At 50.5% G+C, this 20,371-nt stretch overlaps 2 protein-coding genes across 3 annotated transcripts in view; both read left to right on the top strand.

Moving 5' to 3' along the window:
* Nucleotides 1-9,874, top strand: part of Rnf43 (ring finger protein 43) — a 66,402-nt gene extending 56,528 nt beyond the window's left edge. For both annotated transcript variants that reach the window (XM_038325105.1, XM_038325106.1), the window contains 7 exons: nucleotides 2,112-2,186; nucleotides 2,295-2,426; nucleotides 2,976-3,080; nucleotides 4,090-4,251; nucleotides 4,847-4,949; nucleotides 5,580-6,935; nucleotides 8,527-9,874. In XM_038325105.1, the coding sequence (XP_038181033.1) occupies nucleotides 2,112-2,186; nucleotides 2,295-2,426; nucleotides 2,976-3,080; nucleotides 4,090-4,251; nucleotides 4,847-4,949; nucleotides 5,580-6,935; nucleotides 8,527-8,570 (1,977 nt within the window). In that variant the 3' untranslated portion in view covers nucleotides 8,571-9,874. The remainder of the gene's footprint in view (nucleotides 1-2,111; nucleotides 2,187-2,294; nucleotides 2,427-2,975; nucleotides 3,081-4,089; nucleotides 4,252-4,846; nucleotides 4,950-5,579; nucleotides 6,936-8,526) is intronic.
* A 2,052-nt stretch (nucleotides 9,875-11,926) lies between these two features.
* Supt4h1 (SPT4 homolog, DSIF elongation factor subunit) lies at nucleotides 11,927-18,896 on the top strand. The gene is made up of 5 exons (XM_038325107.1): nucleotides 11,927-12,081; nucleotides 12,744-12,850; nucleotides 17,529-17,584; nucleotides 18,006-18,059; nucleotides 18,527-18,896. Exons 1-5 carry the CDS (start codon nucleotides 12,013-12,015, stop codon nucleotides 18,592-18,594), a joined length of 354 nt encoding a protein of 117 aa, XP_038181035.1. The 5' UTR covers nucleotides 11,927-12,012; the 3' UTR covers nucleotides 18,595-18,896.
* The last annotated feature ends 1,475 nt before the right edge of the window (nucleotides 18,897-20,371 follow it).

The following is a 20,371-nucleotide window of genomic DNA, read 5'->3' as shown; positions in this document are numbered from 1 at the left end:
TCAGGAGCTGCTCCATAGGTAACTCCTGCTCTTGGGTGCAAGCTGGCAGGGGGTTCAGAGAGCTCCAGGTTGGACTGCCGTCCATCCCCAAATCTTGCTTTCTGTCTCTGGAACTCCGGACACAAGAATCCACTGCCAGAAAGTCCTGTTTATATTCTCCTGTTGGCAAACGCTCTGGGCTCTTTGATCACTTTTACAACTTTGTAATTATGGGCTGTAATGGGCTAGGGTGTTTGAACCTCACAGTAATTGCTTTCTACTGTTCCTACCCAATTCTTCAAAGAGAGCTGGATGAAGAAGTAAGAAAATCTCCAAAGAAGGGAGCCCCCATACTCTTCTGGGCCACACTGAGCCCAGAACCTTGGGTATGGGAATCTTTCTGTGACTACTGAATTTCCCAACCCACTCCTGGCCCATCCCTGGACTATTTGATCACAAGCAGGATCCCCTATGGGGTTCCTTTTCCAACACTTCTTTTTGTTGTTATTATTTGTTTGTTTTGAGACAGTGTTTTTCTGCATAGCCCTGGCTGTCCTATAACTCACTCTGGCTCGCCCTGAGCTCAGAAATCTGTCTGCCTCTGTCTCATAAGTGCTGGAATTAAAGACAGAGGCCACTCCCTGTCAACACTTATTGAAAGCCCCAAATTGGAGGGCCCTGAAGATTTGTTTGGAGCTGGCTGGGCTTTCTGGGAAGAAGTGGTTAAGAGGACAGTAGAAGCTGCAATTTCTCAATTTCTTCCCCAGTCCATTCATTGTAGAGTCCATGAATTTCCTCGGGACTTGGGGTCCTAGGCAGGGTCCGAAGAGGGACCAGCCCAGTTCCCTGAAGTGAGAGAGAAGAAAGGAAAGTTATCTTAACCAAAATAGCGCACCCCCTTAAGTGTCTCAGTGCCCTCTCCCTGCCCCCTGCCTGCATGTAGCTGGTTCTGAGGGGCCCACTAGCCCCTGCCACTGCTTGGGGAGTGGGGAGAAGAGAGCAGAAAACAAGCTGCTCCCAGCCTACCTGGCAGGGGACCTGCTCCAACAGGCTCTCCCTGGGAAGGGAGCACAGATCAAAGCTCTGGGACTATGAGTAAGTCCCAGTATGGGCTCCTCTTCCTGCCACTGTGACTTGCAGAAGGGTTAACTCCTTCACTGCCTGCAGGAAGGCCCCAGGGATTCAGCAGGGTCCCTGGGTGGGAGATGGCACGGGAGGTGGCAGCTGGTGCCCTCTGGTCTGGTGGTCTGGTGGTCCGGTTCCCGGCTGGGGACAGCACCTTCCCAGTGTCCGTCCTTGTCAGTTAGTTGTTGCTGTTGTGTGCTTTATCTTCCTTCTCTCACCCCACACAGGCCCCAGATTCCCTCCTCTTGTCCCCTCTTGGGTTGTTATCTGTGCTGCTGTGTTGCTGCGTGGCTGGCTAGATTGTACTGCCTCAGACACACTCCTGGAGCCCTTGGAGAATATATATGTGTATTTGTACAGTGTGTCCTTGTGGGAGCAGCCCTTTCAGTCCCTGTCCAATCCAGCCATCCTAAGGGAGAGGACCAAGGGATCAAGAACTGGGCAAGGCTCCTTAAGGCCCTGATCTGGAACCAGAGAGCTTGGCAAGCGAGAGAGTGGAGGGGAGACATCGCCCCTGGGTGACCACTGAGGTGGGGGAATCTGTTATGGACGCTTTGGGTCAGAGCAGTGTCCCAGGCATTCAGCACTTGTTGGTCTCACTCCTGATGGGCTACATTCCACAGCCACCTCTGGATAGGTGGGGCTGGGTCCTTCTCTGTTTTCCCCATTCCCTCTCTACCCCCCCCCCCACCAGCCGCTGGTCACTCCCTGCCCTTTGTTCTCCCACTGCTTGATCCTTGAGCAGGGGCTTATCTCACCCTAGAGCCAAAGCCGGCTTCCCGGCACCCACTAAAACCTGGGTGGGTGTTCCGTTTCAAAATGAAAGACCGAATGTTGTTCTTTGAAGGCAGTGGGCTGGGTCAGCCAGGGCTCCCAGGCTCCTCGGCTCCTCGACTCCTCGCACACCGCACACATACATGTGCGTGTACAGGGTGCAGAGATGCGTGTGTTCAGGGTTGAGAGCCACCTGTGGCCGGCTGTGACAACACTCTGCTGTGTCTCTGCAGGCCCGAATGGCTGGCGAGCGTGGAGCTAGTGCGGTGCTCTTTGACATCACCGAGGATCGATCAGCAGCTGAGCAGGTGACTGGGGACGTGTGGGTGGTCCAGGAAGGGTCTGGATGGAAGGAGGTATGGTTCCTGGGGGAAGCAGAAGTCGCAAGAACCCTTGTGGAACTCTGTTCTCTGCAGCTGCAGCAGCCGCTGGGACTGACTTGGCCAGTGGTGCTGATCTGGGGTAAGGATGCTGAGAAGCTGATGGAGTTTGTGTACAAGAACCGGAAGGCCCATGTGAGGATTGAGCTGAAGGAGCCCCCGGCGTGGGTAAGCACCTCAGGCCTCGGCCTTGCATCTGTCTTGCATCTGAGCAGCCTTGCGCCCACTCCCTGGAAACCCTAGACCGCGGCACCCTTTAGCCACGTGTCTCTGGGAATTTTTCCCGCTCTCCCAGCCTCGTCTGCAGGGTGAACAGATTGGGTCTGTTGAGTCTGCTTGAAGCTCTGTGGTTTTATAGCATAGAGCACAGAAGCCTGCCTACCTGCAGAGCCCAGGCTCTGACCCCTGGCGGGTGCCTCTCTACTCCCTGTGCTCTCCAGCAAGTAGCTCCCACTGTACAAAGAGATTCTTTCTGCATCTGGCTGGAAATACATGGGTTTCCAGGATAAGGGTCTCACAGCTGCAGCTCCAGCCCCCTTTCTTGCAGCCCCAAGGCAGAGAGAGCACCTGGTCCTTCCAGTTCCATCCTTCATCCCTCAGGTGGGAGGCCCAGGGGACCCTCCAACTCCATCTCTCCTCCAGTGTTCCCTCGCACCTTGACCTGGCTCTTTCTGGAGGATGACCCTTTCTCCTCTCTGCTCCTCCCCACATCCCCAGCCAGATTATGACGTGTGGATCCTCCTGACTGTGGTGGGCACCATCTTCGTGATCGTCCTGGCTTCAGTGCTGCGCATCAGGTGTCGCCCCCACCGTAGCAGACAGGTGAGCGGTGTGGGCTGCCCGATATGAAGGGGCTTGGGTGCAGATGTGGAGGCAGAAAGAAGAATGTGAGGCAGACAGGTGTCCTTAAGCCCTCAAAACAGTCTCCATCTAAATTAACTCTAGGTTCTCTGATGGTTTTAGACTTCATATCTCGCATCCATCCATCCATCCACCACATATACTCAATAATATATATCAGTTTCAGGTGCTGGAAACAGCACTGTGAGTAAAAATGACAAAAAAATCCTTCACTTTTTTTTAAGGTTTATTTATTTATTATGTATACAGTGTTCTGCATACATGCCAGAAGAGGGCACCAGATCTCATTATAGATGGCTGTGAGCCACCATGTGATTGCTGGGAATTGAACTCAGGATCTCTGGAAGAGCAGCCAGTGCTCTTAACCACTGAGCCATCTCTCCAGCACCAGCCCTTCACTCTTAAGAAGCTCTCATTCTAGTGGGAGGAAGCAGGCAATAAAAGAAGTAAAATGTACAATCTTTTGGATGGCAACATGTGCTTGCTACAGAGAACAGTGAGGTAGCAAAGAGGAGCCAGCAGGCAGGGAGACAGGGTTAACCATTTCTAAACCAGTCCAGGAGAGTCTGCATCGAGAAAATGACAGAATAGCATTGGCCAGAAGTGGGTGAGCATGGGCGTTACTGTCTGTAACTCCAGTTCCAGGGGACCCAATACCCTCTCTGGTCTCCGTGGCCACTAGGCACACACATGGTGCACAAGCATGCATACAGACAAAATGCCCACACACATAGACTAGAAGAAGAATGATTTTTTTAAAGTGTCTCTCACAAGTAATCAAAGGAAGACAAGCATAACGGAATATTGCAAGGCGGTGGGATGGAGGGTCGCAGCTCTGCAGGAGCTTGGAAGGGATCCACCCTCAAGGGCAGTCATTCGGCTGTGTGATCTCATGGGGCGATGGAGCCGGGGCCCAGGGAACAGGGAACCAGAGCCCTTGCTCCAGATTGAACTCTATTCCTCTTCCCAGGACCCTCTTCAGCAACGGACAGCCTGGGCCATCAGCCAGCTGGCCACCAGGAGGTACCAAGCCAGCTGTAGGCGGGTGCGAGCCGAGTGGCCAGACTCAGCGAGTAGCTGCAGCTCAGCCCCTATGTGTGCCATCTGCCTGGAGGAGTTCTCAGAGGGGCAGGTGAGGTGGGCCAGGCTAGAGATGGAGGTGGTAGCTGGGGCGGGGGTGGACAGGTCTAGATATGACTACATCCTACCTACACCTGGGTCCTATGTGTTGCTCCTCAATGTGGTCATTTTGTTGGCTTCTGAGAAAAAGCATCGGTATTGCGGAGAGGGAGCCTCCTGTCAGGCGACAGTGGCACTTTAAACTAAACATATTATCTCTCGTTAGCCCCATGGCAAAGGAGGGTGGGGAGGATTGGGTTCTTATCCTTACCGACAGCAGAAACTGTTAAGAAATTTGAGCCAAGCATTGTGGTGCAGGACTCTAATCCAGCGTTTGGCTGACAGGAAAAGGAGGGTCAAGAGTTCAAGGACTATCGCACAGAGCTGTGAAACTATCTCAAAAAAAGTAAAACCTAAAACAGAGAGAGAGAGAGAGAGAGAGAGAGAGAGAGAGAGAGAGAGAGAGAGACTTGCCCAAAGTCGTGCCTCTTGACGCAAATCCACCAGCTACCAAAGCCCACACCTCCATGACCCTCCTGCTCTTTTGCAAGTAGGTGAGTCAGGGAGATCCGTGTAACCTTTGGTTGCGACACTCTCGTTTGCTTCAGGAGCTCCGGGTCATTTCCTGCCTCCATGAGTTCCACCGTACCTGCGTGGACCCCTGGCTACACCAGCATCGGACTTGCCCCCTCTGCATGTTCAACATCGTAGGTAGGAGGTGGACCAAGGGCTCCCCTTGTGCCCTCAGATGGATCTAGAACATAGTTGCCCTCTGGGAAAGACATTCTACTGTGAGACTAAGGAGAAGCAGCTGCCACCATGGTGGCTTCAGCTGCACACTGCTCAAAAGCCCCTTGTCTGCTGGGGAGGGCTGTCCATATGGAAGCCATCTTCATTTGCTTAAAGAGTGTGTTTTTCCGACAGTATTGTTGATTCTAAATCTGGGTTATTTTCAAATTCATTATTCTAATGTTCTGGCAATAAAGGGTCCTAGTCTAATAAAATCGATATAGCAATTTTCTTTAAAAAAAATGGATGTGAAATCAATATCTTGAGGGAAAAGAACCTTATGCTAATTCATCCAAAGGGACAGTGTGAGCTAATGGTGGCCCTGGGTGAAAGAGCCCCGCATGGCTGACGGGAGGAGCAGGGATTGACAGCCTGACAGGAAGGAGGAGTTAAGTCCAGTCACAGGCAAATTTCAGATTAGACGTTCTTGGTTTCTCAAACTGAGTTCAGAGGCGACGCAGGATCAGACAGGGTGGCCTTTCTGCGTTCATTCGCTGAATGAAGTCTGTGTCTGTGAAATCAAATGTGCATCTTCTTTGTTCTTTTTTTCAGAAGGAGATTCATTTCCCCAGGGCCTGGGGGCCTCTCCATCTTACCAGGAACCAGGCAGGAGGCTCCACCTCATTCGCCAGCATCCTGGCCATGCCCACTATCATCTCCCCTCTGCCTACCTGTTGGGACCTTCCAGGAATTCAGGGGCCATCCCCCCAAGACCTAGGCCCTTCCTGCCCTCCCAGGAGCCGAGAATGGGCTCTCGGCATCAACGCCTCCCCAGGGCTTCACATCTCCGTGCCCCAGAAGAACAGCAGCACCTGGCAGTACCTCAGCACCCCTACGCGCAGGGCTGGGGGCTGAGGCGCCTCCGATGTACCTCTCAGCACCCCACAGCTTGCCCAGCGGCCCTGCGTCGGGCCAGGCCTCATGACAGCAGCGGATCTGGAGAAAGCTACTGTACAGAACGCAGCGGCTACCTGGCAGATGGGCCAGCCAGTGACTCCAGCTCAGGGCCCTGCCATGGCTCTTCCAGTGACTCAGTGGTCAACTGCACAGACATCAGCCTGCAGGGCATCCATGGCAGCAGTTCGACCTTCCACAGCTCCCTGAGCAGTGACTTTGACCCCTTGGTGTACTGCAGCCCCGAAGGGGATCTCCGAGGGAAAAGAACGCAACATAGGATGACCTCTCGACCCCGTTCCCTGGAGTCAGTGGTACCCACTGGGGAGACTCGGGTTTCCAGCCACATCCACTATCACCGCCACGGCCACCACCACTACAAAAAGCGGTTCCAGTGGCATGGCAGGAAGCCTGGCCCAGAAAATGTCCCTCAGCCCAGGCCTACTGCTCCTCAGACTCAGCTCCAACCGGAGCCATCTATCTTGGACCCCAAGTCGACCACGCCCAACCCAGCAGCTTCTTCAGTGCTCCCCAACACACACCGGCCCAGGTCCCTTACAGAGCCAGCTCCTGGCCTAGCAGAAGCTGCCAGCCCCAACCCCAATTCCAACCCCAACAGTCTTTTGAACTTGCAGAAATCCAGCCTCCCTGTCCGACACCCACAGAGAAAACGGCGGGGTGGCCTCTCAGAACCCTTGCCAACCTCTCGGCCCCAAGACTTGACTGTGCACCCAGCTTGCCAGGTTTTCCCCGGTTACAGCCCCAGCCTAGCATACCCTTGGCCCCCAGAGGCTCATCCATTGATCTTCAGACCTCCAGGCCTGGACAAGAGGCTGCTGTATGAAGCCCCAAGCCCCTGTTACTCACGGTCGCAGCCAGTGTGGTTGTATCTGCCCCCCCGCCAGCCTCTGGGACCATGCTCTCCTGGAGAGGGACATTCCGAGTGGAGTTCTGACATGCCAGAGGGAAGATCATGCCCTTATCCACACTGCCAGGTGCTACCAGCCCAGCCTGGTGAGTTTTCAGGGAAGCAGGTGTTCTGGGGAGAGGGGGCTACACCTGGATGTTGCAGGGCAGATGAAAACAGCCACAGGGTTTCTGAAAGCCGAGGGCTGTAACTTATCTAAAGCGCAGAAATCACAGGGAGTTCCCAGCTTCCCTAGCAGCCTTCTCTTCCAAGCACTCTTGTTAGTTAAGGCCAGCCACATCTTCATGGGAACCCATGGCATTTCTGTGTCTCAGCCAACAGCAACGATGTAAATCCTTGGCTCTAAGCCAAAAGCATTTGAGCATTTATTTGCCCAAACCATCCTCCCTTTCCAAGGCTCTTACCTCCCACTCCCTCCCTGTTTGAGAGACAGCATATGAATGGTACACTTCTTTGCCTAGAGCCATTGCTAGAAGAACCCTTCTCCCTCAAAAGAGGACCCCAGAGGTCCTGAAATACAAGGCCCGGAATCCTACAGGCAGGGCTTGGGAGCTACGGTCACTCATTTATTCATTTCCTCCTGATTGCATACTTGCTATGTGGTAGGTTCTGGGCAGGCTTCTGAGGACACGGAGCTTGCTCAGGTCCATAGGGAGGCATGCATGCAAGCAGTGGTTGGGATGGATGTGTCCACAGTCGTGTGGCGTGAGCATGGGCCAGGTGTTTGGTGGTTCCCTTTGGGCTCGGTCGTCTCTGCTTTGGGTGCTTCCAGCTCAGTCTCCCTCTTTTTCCTGTGCTAGCTGTCACCTTCTCCTCGGGTCCACAACTGACAGCCCCTCCCCTTGTGGGGCACAGCCTGACGTCAAAGCAGGAGCCTCCGACTGACAGGGCCATGAAGGCCAGAGGCCATGAAGGCTGCACGCCTGGTATCATGCAGTTGTGCCCCACAGCTACTCCTTCTGCTCCCCTGCATGCTACTGCCAGGCTCACCAGCCTTTCCACAAACTGTCTAGAATCAAATGGTCTGTTACGTCCACAGGAAGGAAAAATCTAACCTAACATGGCCTTCAGGGCCAGCTAGATCCATTTCCCGTCCCTTCCTCTGCCCTCTGCTTCAGTCACTTTGGGTAAACACTACTAGTTCCTGCTGCCCAGGATACCCCACTGACTTCCCTGTCCCTACAAACCCAGTTCTTGCCATCCCTGTAACTCCAGCTCGCGAATCTTCAGTCAGAAAGTCTTTCCTCGCTGCTGTGCCCGGATGTGTTCTCTCCCCTTCCATGATGCACCTCTCATGACCCTCGGTCTGTGCCACTGCCGTAATACCCATGTGCATGCATGCTTCCCCTAGCTTATTCTTTTGGAGATCCTGTTCAGCAAATGGTAGCAAGCCAACTTCAAAGTGAATACTAAATAAATATTTGAGTGAATGAATGAATAGTAAATACTGGTCATACAGGGTTGCTGCAAGTATTTCTCTAGGTTTGTTTGTTGTTTTTTTTTTTTTACTACCGTTTCCCAAAGGGCCCCTCTCAGCTTTCAACCTAATCACCTTTCCAGATATATTTCCACTTCTCCGTCTCTGCAGTCACTCCCCGGCCAGTCTCCACAGATGGGAGAAGCAGGAAACTAGCTGGACCCTCGGTGACCTCTTTTCTCCGCTCTCTTCTCATGCAGGCTCGGAGGAGGAGCTTGAGGAGCTCTGTGAACAAGCGGTGTGATGTGAGATGACCAGACATAGCTCCAACCACGGGTGTGCTCCAGACGACTCAGGGTTCTACCCGGCACAGGGTTCTGCTCCTGGGAGAAGCCAGGGCCTCAGCAAGCCTCTCTTTTTGCCGCACTTCCTGGGACCACCGGAAGAAGAGTGGTGATGGTGGATGGCGGGAGGTGCTGCTCTCTGCCCCTAGCTCCCAGGCTTGTCTGCAGAACACACCCACTGTGCAAAGGTCCTGTGTCCAGCCAGACCGCCAGCCACGATGCAGTTGTGGGGTGGGTCTCTAAAGGCTGAGTTTTTGACAGGAAGCTAGGGTGAATGTCTAGGTGTCCTCAAGGTGCTGCTTTCCCCAGCCCAGCTGGGTCTCCTGCTGGGTCTCCTTTGCTCCAGGCCTCTGGTTCACACAAGCCAATGGGCTCGGCTGAGGGCATGGCTGTCAAGGCTTCACAGGGGCGACTTCAGCTTGATCAGTCCCCGTCTTCACACAAGAACAAGGGGATTTGGTGAGCCCCTGTCCTTAGGGAGGTCTCTGCACCTTCTCCAGCCAGTGCCTGCCCTGGTGCTCAGGGAGGAGTAGTCTCCTTCCCTGTTCTTAAACTGATCTTAAGTTGCAGGCTTCGGGAGCCAGGGTGTAGAGTTCGGTCCCAGAGGTGGGGACTTTTGACAAACCTGGGATGAATCTTTTGATTATCAAACTCCGCGTCACTCCAGCAACTCCAGTTCCTCTGAGGTAGAGAGCAGGAAGAGAGAGAACAACTCCTCCTGGAAGCTCTCCTGTCTCTAAGTCCCACAGCAGGCAGAGAGGAAACTGACCACCTGGGAAGAGGGAGAGGATGAGATGAAGGCAGGGAAAGCAAAATCACAGCTGAGCAAGGGCAGAATTTCTCTCAGAGTGATTCTCAAAGATGGAGCATGTGGCCTCGTGGGTTTGCAGGGCCCAGAGGCCCACCTTCCCAGTGCAAGCCGTACAACCCAACAGAAGGTGTACACGTGGAATCAGAGCAACAGGTTGGCCTGGGCCGCTTGTACCAAGTGGACAAGGGCTGAGGGGCCTCCTGTAGCTCTTCATCCCAGGGCTTCCTGACCATTGTTAGCCCCTCAGGCATTATCCTTGCCTGGAATGTGAATGTGGGGGCAAAATGGGCATGGGATCCTACTTGGGAACCTTGTCTCCTCAGAGTCAATGAGGAGACTGGCACCCAGGCACCCACATAGGTATTTATATCTGAACCAGACAGAAAGATGCTTGAATCAGGCACTATGTTGAGAAATGTATTTATTTGCTAATATATTTATCCATAAATATGATCTGGCTTTGTGGTTTTGTTTCATTATAATTTTCCACTCAGGATAACAATCTCATCTTCTCTCTTAACTTTTGTTGAATTTTTGAGGCCCAGCCTCACTCAACTTAACTTTGCAGCTGAGACTAGCCTTGAACTCCTGATCCTCCTGCTTGCCCCCTCCCCCCAATTACTGGGATTATAGGCATGCAATGTTATTATGTCTGGCTTCATATGTTACTTGTGATATCAAAAGCTCGTAAGGAAAGGTTGGTTTTAGATCCCCAAAACATGGCTTCATAAGATCAGAGAGAGCATGCCTGGGTCCTATCGCAATTCAGTTATTTATGTTTTGTACTATTGCTCACTCTGATGCTTCGGTGACTTGCCTTTTGACCTTAACCAAACCAAATATGCTGCCTTGACATGTGTGTATGTAGTGCATGTGTGTGTACACATGCGTATTCAGGTGTGAGTTTGAGGTCAGCCTGATCTATGTATCAAGTTCCAGGACAGCCAGAGCTACATAATAGACCCTGTCTCTGGAGAAAACAACAGAAAGGGTCTCTCACTGCACCTGGACCTTTGTTTTGACTAGACTGGCTGGCCCTGAAGCCCCTGAGATCTGCCTATCTCTGGTCCCCAGTGCTGTGATTATAGTGCCTACCATCATGCCCAGCTTTTATGCGCTGGGTCCTGAGCCAGCTCCAGCTCCCCAGCAGGGTTGTCTAGCTTTTCCCATCAATAAAATGATCCTCCTTCAGAGTTGATACAAGGCTTACTTACATGAGATAGAGTAGTGAAAATGTATTCCAAACTGGAAAGCTATTTCCCACTGCTAGGAAGCATCCCAGTTACAGACCCCGTCTGAACGAACACAGCTTGGGACAGGCAAGAATCAGTCTTTCTGTAGTTAAGTTTTAATTACAAGGGTTGGAAGGCCAGAACAGCAGGCATTGCGACTATTTATATCCCAGCGCTCCAATTCAGATAAACACAATGACTACACTTTGTCCACACGCCAAGAGAACTGGTACCTTTTCTGTATGAATTCTTGTAGGGATCCCCATGCCCTCCACAGATTCCCTAGGGTCCGGAGGGGGATTTGCTCTGTTTACACTGCCCCAAACCTCGTTCTTCTTCTGTATGGTTTGCTCAAGATACTAGGTGTCTGGGTGCCCTGTTCAGAAGGCAAAGACTTTTGCGTCATACACTGTTCAATGGCGGCTGAGGTGGGGGAGTGTATGAGAAGTGAGATACCTAATCTACAGAGGTTCTCATGGAGTTATGTCTCAATGTGCCAAGGGTTTTACAAAGCGTAAATTCTCAGCCGGGACGCGCAAGCGAGAGGTTTTTTTTGTAGGAGGAATTGAATATGCGTTCCCCCCACCCGTCTGCGCGGCTGGGGCCAGCATTCCTGTGGACCGCAAACGCAACCATATCACGCTCTCGCAGTTTCAAGAAGAGGTGGGGCCGTGTCGGGTTTGTTTTCTTCTCTGCAGACGACCCAGAAAGGCAAGGACTCCCTGCCTCTTGTTTTAAAACAACCTAGCGCGAAGCCGCAAGCTTGTATTCTGAGCATTCTGGAGGCTGAGACACGAGGGCAGGGAGTACCAGATCAGCCTGGTTTCGAAAAAGTAAAACACCCGGACGCTGTGGCACGCGCCCACGATCCCAGCTCTCCGAAAGGCAGGAAGATCAAAAGTTCAAGGTCACCAGCTCAGGAATTGCCATTTACTGTACAATAAATAAACAAATTAAAACAAGCAGACAAAACAATCTAGGCTCTCTTAGGGAGCCTGAGAAAATCGGCGTCTGCCGCCAGACGTCTACATCAAAAGGCCCGCGCGCCTAACAGTGCTCAGTTCCGCAAGCCGCTTCGCGCCACGCCTCCTGCGCAGGCGCTGACCGCACCCCCACAGTCCCGCCTCCAGCGCACCGTCTTCCGCTCGCTCACGCGGGTCCAGGTGACGGGCGCGCGCGGCCCAGGTGGCGGCCGGCTGCCCCGCCCACTGCCCCTACGGGAGAAACCATCTCCTCCGGGGGGGAGAGGGCGGGGCCGCGGGCGTCTGCACCGGAAGAGGAAGTTACGTGAAGGAAGTGGCAGGCATTCTGGGTAGTGGTCTGTTTACTTCCTGTGGCTGATTTGTCGCGTCGGTGAGGATGGCCCTGGAGACGGTGCCGAAGGACCTGCGGCATCTGCGGGCTTGTTTGCTGTGCTCGTTAGTCAAGGTGTCGGTCGGGGACGTGGTTGTAGGGACGACTGGGGAGGCAGAATGGGAGAAAGAGGGTGAAATGGGGCCACAGACAGAAAAGGAAAAGGTCTGAGAGCCCGGGAGATCACCAGGGGAGTGGGAAGCCTAAGGGAGCCGTTGTTTACGTCGCGGGAACGTGAGCAGGGCGTTCGTGCCCGCTGAGGGCGCGGGTGGTCGTACCCGCCTTTCAGCATACGCTTGGCTCCCCAGCGGGCGGTTCGGTGGATTGCTGGGTTGGACTGGAAAGACTAGGAGTCAAGGCAGCTGAGAGAGTTGGAGGGGGTACCTGACCCCAAGGAGACTAGAAAAAGTGTATAAGCTGAATTAGGGACGATGAGAGAAGAAAGGCGTGTGGGGGTGGAATTTAGGAATAGTTTGCAGACCAGTAGGTGTTGGACTACGTAGAACCAAGAGGTTGTCTTCATCAAGATATTAAGACTTTGTGCCAGGCTGTGGCGGCGCACGCCTTTAATCTCAGCACTCAGGAGGCAGAGGCAGGCGGATCTCTGTGAGTTCGAGGCCAGCCTGGTCTACAAGAGCTAGTTCCAGGACAGGCTCCAAAGCTACAGAGAAACCTTGTCTCGAAAAACAAACAAAAGACCTTGTTCATGTTTATCCTATCTGTTTTTTTCCCTCCAGACCATAGACCAGTTTGAATATGACGGCTGTGACAATTGTGAAGCCTACCTACAAATGAAGGGCAACAGAGAGATGGTGTATGACTGCACAAGCTCCTCATTCGATGGGTAAGCCCTGCCGTGGTCCCCTGTTCACTTCTGCACCATGTTGACTTGTGGCCCAAGAAGTAAAAACAGGGCAGATCGTTGAGGTCATAAGACTAGCTGGTCTCAACAGTTCTTTAGAGACCCACTAATTCTGTGCTTCTGGACCAGTAGCTGCTGAGTACTTGAGATGTGGTTTGTTCAAATTAGAATATGTTTACGTGTCAGAGATACGCCAGAGAGCAAAGATTCTGCTTGAAGAAAAAAGGATGCCTAATTATCTTAATTTTTAAGATTAGTTAAATGTTGAAATAATGTTTTGGATTTATTTGATTAAATACTGGAATTAGTTTCATCTTGTCTTTACTGTTTTAAACAGTGGCTAGGAGAAAATATAAAATCATATGTCCTGGATGGGCAGTGGTGGCGCACACCTTTAATCCCAGCTCTCGGGAGACAGGAGGCAGGCAGATATCTGTGAGTTCAAGGCCAGCATAGTCTACAAGAGCTAGTTCCAGGACAGGCTCTAAAGCTAGAGAGAAACCCTGTCTCGGAAAAAAAAAAGACACCCCCCCCCATGACGTGTCCTTTTTCTGTATTTGTTTAACAAAGCTCCCCTACCCTTGTCAGCTCGGTGATGGTTACCCTGTGTTTATCTTGGACAACTCTGCCTGGCACAGGATGTAGGAGGTGGAGGCTCCATAATGCCGAAGGAAGGGTTGGAGTATAATACGGCAGTACAGCTTGATTCCCATATACAACAACCTCTGATTTCTGATGCTTCCGCAAAAACAGATGCACGAAGATCCGTTTTAAAAATGAAGGGAAAGGAAGGTGGTTGCAATAAACTATGCCCTCAAACATTATCTTAGTGGGTATAGTGGCTTGCACCTGTAATCTCGTCTTCTGAGGGGGAGAAGCCAGAGAATCAGGAGTTCAGGGCATGCTTGAATTATGTGTGTTTGAGGCCAGCCTGGACTGTGTGAGACCCTGTCTCAAATAAGGTCAGCTCAGTGGCTCAGCAGGTAAAGATGCCTGATGGAAGGGAGGCCTGGTAACCTTGACTTCAATCCTGGATCCCACAAGGTGGCAGGAGAGAACTGAGTTCCTAGAATTGTTTTTTTTACCTCAACACATGCACCCTGGCCTGCATGCATCTGTGAGAGAGAGGGAGGGCACTCCCCCAGTAAGCTAACTAGAAAAATAATAATAAAACACAACAAACTTGACCATCTCAAAGAGGCCTGTAAGAGGACTATATTTTGGTGACATGGTCCAACCGGGACAAAGGGAAATGAGAGAAGTGTGAATGGCCCGGTCTTCTTCCCCAAGGCATCAGCATTGCTAAATTTCTTCTGGACCCCAGGCCAATTAAAGATTTACATCTAAACTGGGCTTAAACCTAGTATTTGTTAAAGTTCTATGAAGGTGGGCAAAAAAGATGTCGATTTGGAACCTTTGGTTCCTGTGCTTGCGAATACACATTATGGCTTCTTCATTAGCCATTCAAGATTGATGCTTCAGGAAGAAGCTGGGTGTGTTGATGCTGCCTTAAGTCCTAGCCCTTTATTGTATCACGAGATCCTGTCTGAAATTATAGTCTAAAAGGAGTTGCTCCCATCTATAGGTGAAGTTCTATGCTAGCTGCTTGGAAAGATGTTGTTACACAATGAGATATAAGAGGCACGCTTTGAGTTCTACCAATTTAACCTTTTTAAAAATTGTTTTAAAGATTTATTTTTCTTTTTGAATTACATGTATGTGTGTGGGTGTGCGCACATAATGCAGGTGCCCAAGAAGGCCAAAGTCCTCAGATCCTTGTGAGCTGCCCCGTGTGGGTGCTGGGAACTATACATGGGTCCTATTCATGAATAGTATGTGTTCCTAATCACTGGGCTACTCTGTCTCCCAAAAGTTTCTTTTTTTTAAGTTGGCTGTTTTTATTACATGTATGTGTATGATACAGATTGTAAAGTTGTTATCTGTTGATGCTGTGGTTTCTTTCCTTTTGGCCATTATGAAGAAAACCGCTGTGGAGATGATCCACACATGCTTGCTTAAGTCCCTGCTTTGGGGCTTTTGGTCTTATGCCATGAGTAGAACTGTGATAATGTGACGACTATTTCGTTGTTTGAGGAAACAACTCGAAGGTTCCAGTTTCTCTCCTCACCACTGCCTGTTACTTCCTGGGTTTTTGTTCTTGTATTTGTTTGTTTGGTTGGTTGTTAGTTTTTGTTTTTATTTTTAAGACAGAGTTTCTTTGTCTCCCTGGCTGTCCTGGAACTCACTCTGTAGACCAGGCTGGCGTCAAACTCACAGAGATCCGCCTGTCTCTGTCTCCCAAGTGCTGGGATTAAAGGTGGGCGTCTTGCCTGGCTTTCGTTTGTTGTTTTTTAAGTTTTAAGAGTCATCCTCATGGCTACAGGCTATATCTGTAATTGCCACCATAATAGGTAGGAAATATCTTGTGGGTTTGATTTATATTTCCCTAATAATTAATAACATTGGTCTTTTATTATTGCTGAAGCCATTTTAAAAAGTTTTTTTTTTTTTTTTCTGGGGCTGGAGAGATGGCTCAGTGGTTAAGAGCATTGCCTGCTCTTCCAAAGGTCCTGAGTTCAATTCCCAGCAACCACATGGTGGCTCACAACCATCTGTAATGAGATCTGGTACCCTCTTCTGGCCTGCAGACAGAATATTATATACATACTAAATAAATAAATATAAAATTTTTTTAAAAAAGAATCTTTTCTTCACCGCTAGAGATTGAACTCCACATGCCCTAAGCAAGCTCTCTATCGCTGAGCTGCATTCCAAGCCCAATGTCACTTGTCTTATGTGTTTATAATCCGTTCATGTCCTTTGGCCATGATGGTGTGCAACTGTAGTCCCAGCATTTGAGAAGTAGAGGCAGGAGGATCAAGAGTTTGAGTCCACCCTGAGCTGAGAGAGAGAGAGAGAGAGAGAGAGAGAGAGAGAGAGAGAGAGAGAGAGAGAGAGGGCGAGAGCGAGAGAGCAGAGAGAGAACAGAGAAAAAAATTTTAAAAAAGTCCCTCCCCTGCCACCCTGTTTTGAGACAGGGTCTCATGCAGCCCAGACTAACTTCAAACTTGGTGTGTAATAGAGGATGACTCCTCATTCTCCTGCCTCTACCTCCTGAGTGCTAGAATTAAAGGTGTACACTCCTGAGTGCTAGAATTAAAGGTGTACACTACCACACCCACTGGAAGCCAGATTAGGACATGCAAAGTTAGCATTCTGCTGATTGAAGTATATCCCCAATTCTGTCTTTCCCACTTTTTAAATCTGGTTTGTTTTGGTACTGTTGAGTTGTGTATTCCAGTCCATATTAAGTTTTAAAGAAGAAGCAAGTCAGAGGCTGATGGCAATCAGAGGAGAGCTACATTATTGTTTAGACAGAAGTCGGGGGAGGTAGATGTTTATCTGAGAGAACTATAAGATCCTTTTTTTCACTTTTGTTTATTATTTCCTGTATATTATTGAAGATTGAACATAGGGCCTTTGCAGATGCCAAGCTAATGTTCTACCTCAGAGAAAGAGAATGCCTGCAGCCCTCTTTGACTTTTTATTTTTGAAACAGCATCATTTTAAGTTGGGCAAACAGACCTTGGACTTGAAATCTGCCTGCCTCAGCCTCCAGAGTAGCTGGGATTGCAGGCTTGCCTGCCCAAGCCTGTCTAGAACTATAGGATTGTAGGAAGTTGAGATGAGGTAGAAAGAACATTTCAAATAAAAGAAGTATGACTGAAGCAGAGGCAGAGGGTAGGAACACCCGGGCATGTTTGGAGAAGTGTGGGCATTGTCTTTAGGTTCAGTCATTTGGGTAATAGGTTGTTGATTGGAAGGGTAGGTTGTGGGGGCAGAGAGAGTACTGATGGTGGGAGGAAAGCCTTTGTGTGTGCCTGTCCTGGATCCATCTGCAGAGCCATGTAGCTGTCCTTACCCTTCTTGCCACTCCTGGAAGTGAGATCAGTTCCACTCGAACCATGAGCAAAAGCATAGACTCTAGCATTGTTGCCAGGGAAGCAAAATGGCCTTGGGGAGGGAGTCAACACTAGAACAGACCTGACAGTTCAGACTATGGAACTGCTAGGTGAGGAACAGAAATAACCCCTGTGACTCCATAGTGCCTGCCTGCTCACATAGTGCCTTCCTAGCCCTTCAGCCGCCTTTGTGCTCACTGCCAGCATGTGGAAGCAGCCACCTGCCAGAGGACTGTTGGAATAAGAAGTGGTTGGTCCTTGTCTGCTCTGTCAGTCTCTGCACTAGGAACTTTGTAGGCCCTATCTCAGCCTCCAAGTCCCATTGTGAAGGTCTGTGAAATGTCTCCATGTATTTCAGACTGCACAGCTTGTTAGAGAATGGGCTTGGTCAAGTCTCGTTCATTTCTAGTAAAACGATCCATTGTTTTGAGTCCTTTGCAGCAGGCTCCAGCCCCTAGTGATTGGGCTGGTCATGGTCAGTACTGGCCATCTGCGTGTAAAGCTCTTCTCACTGGCTGGCCAAGGACACAGACTGAAAGATCGTTGTGACTCCCTCCTAAGTCAGCTCCTTCCCAGCGCTAGACCTGTCCCAGTTCTCTGGTGATGACTTTCTTCTCAGACTGCTCTCCTGGGGCTACGGCTTGCTCAGTGCCCGCTCTTCAGGCAGGCTCAAGCTGACTCTGAATTTCCCTCTCTAGGATCATCGCGATGATGAGCCCAGAAGACAGCTGGGTCTCCAAGTGGCAACGAGTCAGTAAGTGTTCTCATCCTGGCCTCTGCAGTGCTGGGAATGGGCCTGAGGGTCTGCAGGAATGCCTTAAATCGGCAGCCTGTGCTGTCCTGTGGTGGGAAAGGTGGAGTTATGGGAAAGCTGAGTCTTGAGGCTGGTAAGATGGCTCAGCAATGCCAGGACAACCTAAGTCTGATCCTGGGGATCCACATGGAAGGAGAAAGCTGACTTCAAAAGTTGTCTTCCCACCTCCACCCCTCTTCCATTTTTGGCTCAATTCTCCATTGGTCTCCAATCTTTTTTTTTTTTTTTTTTTTTTTTTTTTTTTTTTTTTTTTTTTTTTTTTTTTTGGTTTTTCGAGACAGGGTTTCTCTGTGGCTTTGGAGCCTGTCCTGGTGGTCTCCAATCTTAACTCATTCCCATTGTAATCTGTTTTCTTCCTCAGGTAACTTTAAGCCAGGTGTATATGCTGTGTCAGTCACTGGTCGCCTGCCCCAAGGTAATAACAATTGCAACAGTGTTTCTGTGTGGGTCCAGGAGAAGCCAGTCTTTTATGTGATTTAACAGGAGTAACCTGACTGATATCACCCAGACATTTGGCTTCATACCTTTGTGGGGGTTTCGTCTGTTTGTTTCTTGGGGGGGGGGTGTTCAAGACGGGGTTTCTCTGTGTAGTTTTAGAGCTTGTCCTGGAACTCACTATGTAGACAAAGCCGGCCTCAAACACACAGAGATCCACCTGCCTCTGCCTCCCAAGTGCTGGGATTAAAGGCGTGTGCCACCACTGCCCAGCCAAACCTTTGCTTTTGGTGATTGTGTGAGTCCTACTTTTAGTTGTTCCCTGGTAACTCTTTGCCAGGATTTTAGGTAATAATCGGGCATTCTCACTTCACAGTGGCAGGTAGGTCGGGTGGCTTTATCCCTGTGACTCTCTCATGGGACTGGTTTTTTTTTTTCCTGTCATAGGAATTGTTCGGGAGCTGAAAAGTCGGGGAGTGGCCTACAAATCCAGAGACACAGCAATAAAGACCTAGTTAGGTGCAGCCCACGGTGTCTTCTCTCTTCTTCTGGCCTGTGCTTGTTTTCGTGGAACTAAATAGGCGGAACTCCAGATGCTCCCTGCCCTCTGTCTCAGCATCAGCAGACTCCTGTGAAAGCAGCACATCCGGCCGGCCCTTGAGTCATTTCACTTTCTCTGAGGCCTGGTGAAGTGGGAGTGTCTGCTGGGTGGAGTCTCCGAGACTGATGGAGGAGAGTAAGAGGCTGGTTCCTACCTCTGCCCAAGGCTCTGCCTTTGTCAGATACCAATAAAATGAACTTTTGGGATACACTTAAAGCTGTGGCCATGCCTTGTGTTCCATGCCTGTGTCCCTGTCTCTCTCACAGTGAGGGCTCACTTGCCCTGTGAGCCCTGAGGCCTTTCTCTCTCTGGCCTGCGTTTGAGGCTGCAGGGTGCAGCCTTTCTGCTGTGCTTGCTGGCATATGGTCGGATCTGCAGTCCTGATGAAGGTAACGCCTCTGACTGGAAGCCAAGTGTCCCACCTAGACCTGATGCAGCAGACTCCTTTGAAGGAACCCCATGACCTTAGTCCCCTTACCCCATTGCCCTGTTTTCACCCCTCTTTCTTCCTCGCTTTGTCTCTCCTTTTCCCACTCTTGCCAATCTCACATTTCACATTTCTCTTCTTAGCCTTAGTGGCTATTGGGTCTTGGTCTGTGTTTTTGTGTTTGCATGGAAGGCAGGCTCTCCTCTGGCCTAGGAGGGAGCCCATGGGTAATGAATGTCACACTGACCAAGATGGGTAGTTTTTATAATAAAAAGTTTACCGTTGTATTCTCGTTTTAGTTTCTCTTCAGTTTCCATCTGTAAAACGGGAGTGAGCTGTTCTTCCTGTCTGTTTACTCTGGATTCTAAAGACTGGAAATGAAAAATAAAATTATGTAGCTAGTCTAAAAGGGCCAGATGTGGCACATGCCTGAAATCCCAACACCTGGAAGCTGAGGTTGGGGTTAGCTCAAGACCAGTCTGGTCTTCATAGTGAGGCCCTGTCCCAAAAAGGTCAAATAATAATAAAGAGTAATATGTAAAATTTGCTCACCAGTTATTAGCTATTCAATATTATAATTAGTCAAAATTGGGGTAATGCCCAGAACCTCCCTGTTGGGGGAGTACCACCTTGCTAGCATAGGCACCTGCACCACTCTCTGGAAACCAGGCTCCATAATACTTGTGGGAAACATGAGAAAGTCTTCTGCCCTGGCTGTGTGGCTGTGTCCTGGCTCCACTTGTCTCGTCCCTGCCTATGGAAAGAAGTTGGTAGTGACCAGGCTGCGCACATCCACTCGGGTACCCACTAAGACCTGTGCCTTCAAGCTCTGAGGTCATCACCCTCAGTTCTAACTGAGCTGTTGAAGGAGATTTCTGGCCATCTAAAATAAGAGCTCAGCATGTGAGTTCTTCAGCTGGGTGTCAGTCAGAAAGGGGCTTGGTAGATAGCCAGAGCAACTCCGCCAGGCTGGAACCTCCCTCCTGGAAGGAACAAGGTTTCCCCAAGAGTGTGCCCAGGCTGTGGAGCCAGCACCTAAGCTTTCACTGGCTTTCTCAGAAGTCCCTTGGAAAGCCCCAGCTGCTGTCCTGTGTGCACGACCCGGACGTGACTGCGTGGTGAGAATGGAAACACTTGCGGGGAGGGGAGGCAAGAAGAGCCTGTACAAATAACCACACCAGAGCTGCCTGAGTCCCACACCTAGCTGGGCCCCAACTGTCAATCTCACAGGAAGTGAGAGACAACCACTGTCATTGGGGGCAGG

The sequence above is a fragment of the Arvicola amphibius genome, chromosome 4 (assembly GCF_903992535.2).
Source record: "Arvicola amphibius chromosome 4, mArvAmp1.2, whole genome shotgun sequence".
Classification (NCBI taxonomy): domain Eukaryota; kingdom Metazoa; phylum Chordata; class Mammalia; order Rodentia; family Cricetidae; genus Arvicola; species Arvicola amphibius.
The sequence above is the reverse complement of the archived record's forward strand: the minus strand, read 5'-3'. Positions and strand labels throughout refer to the sequence as shown.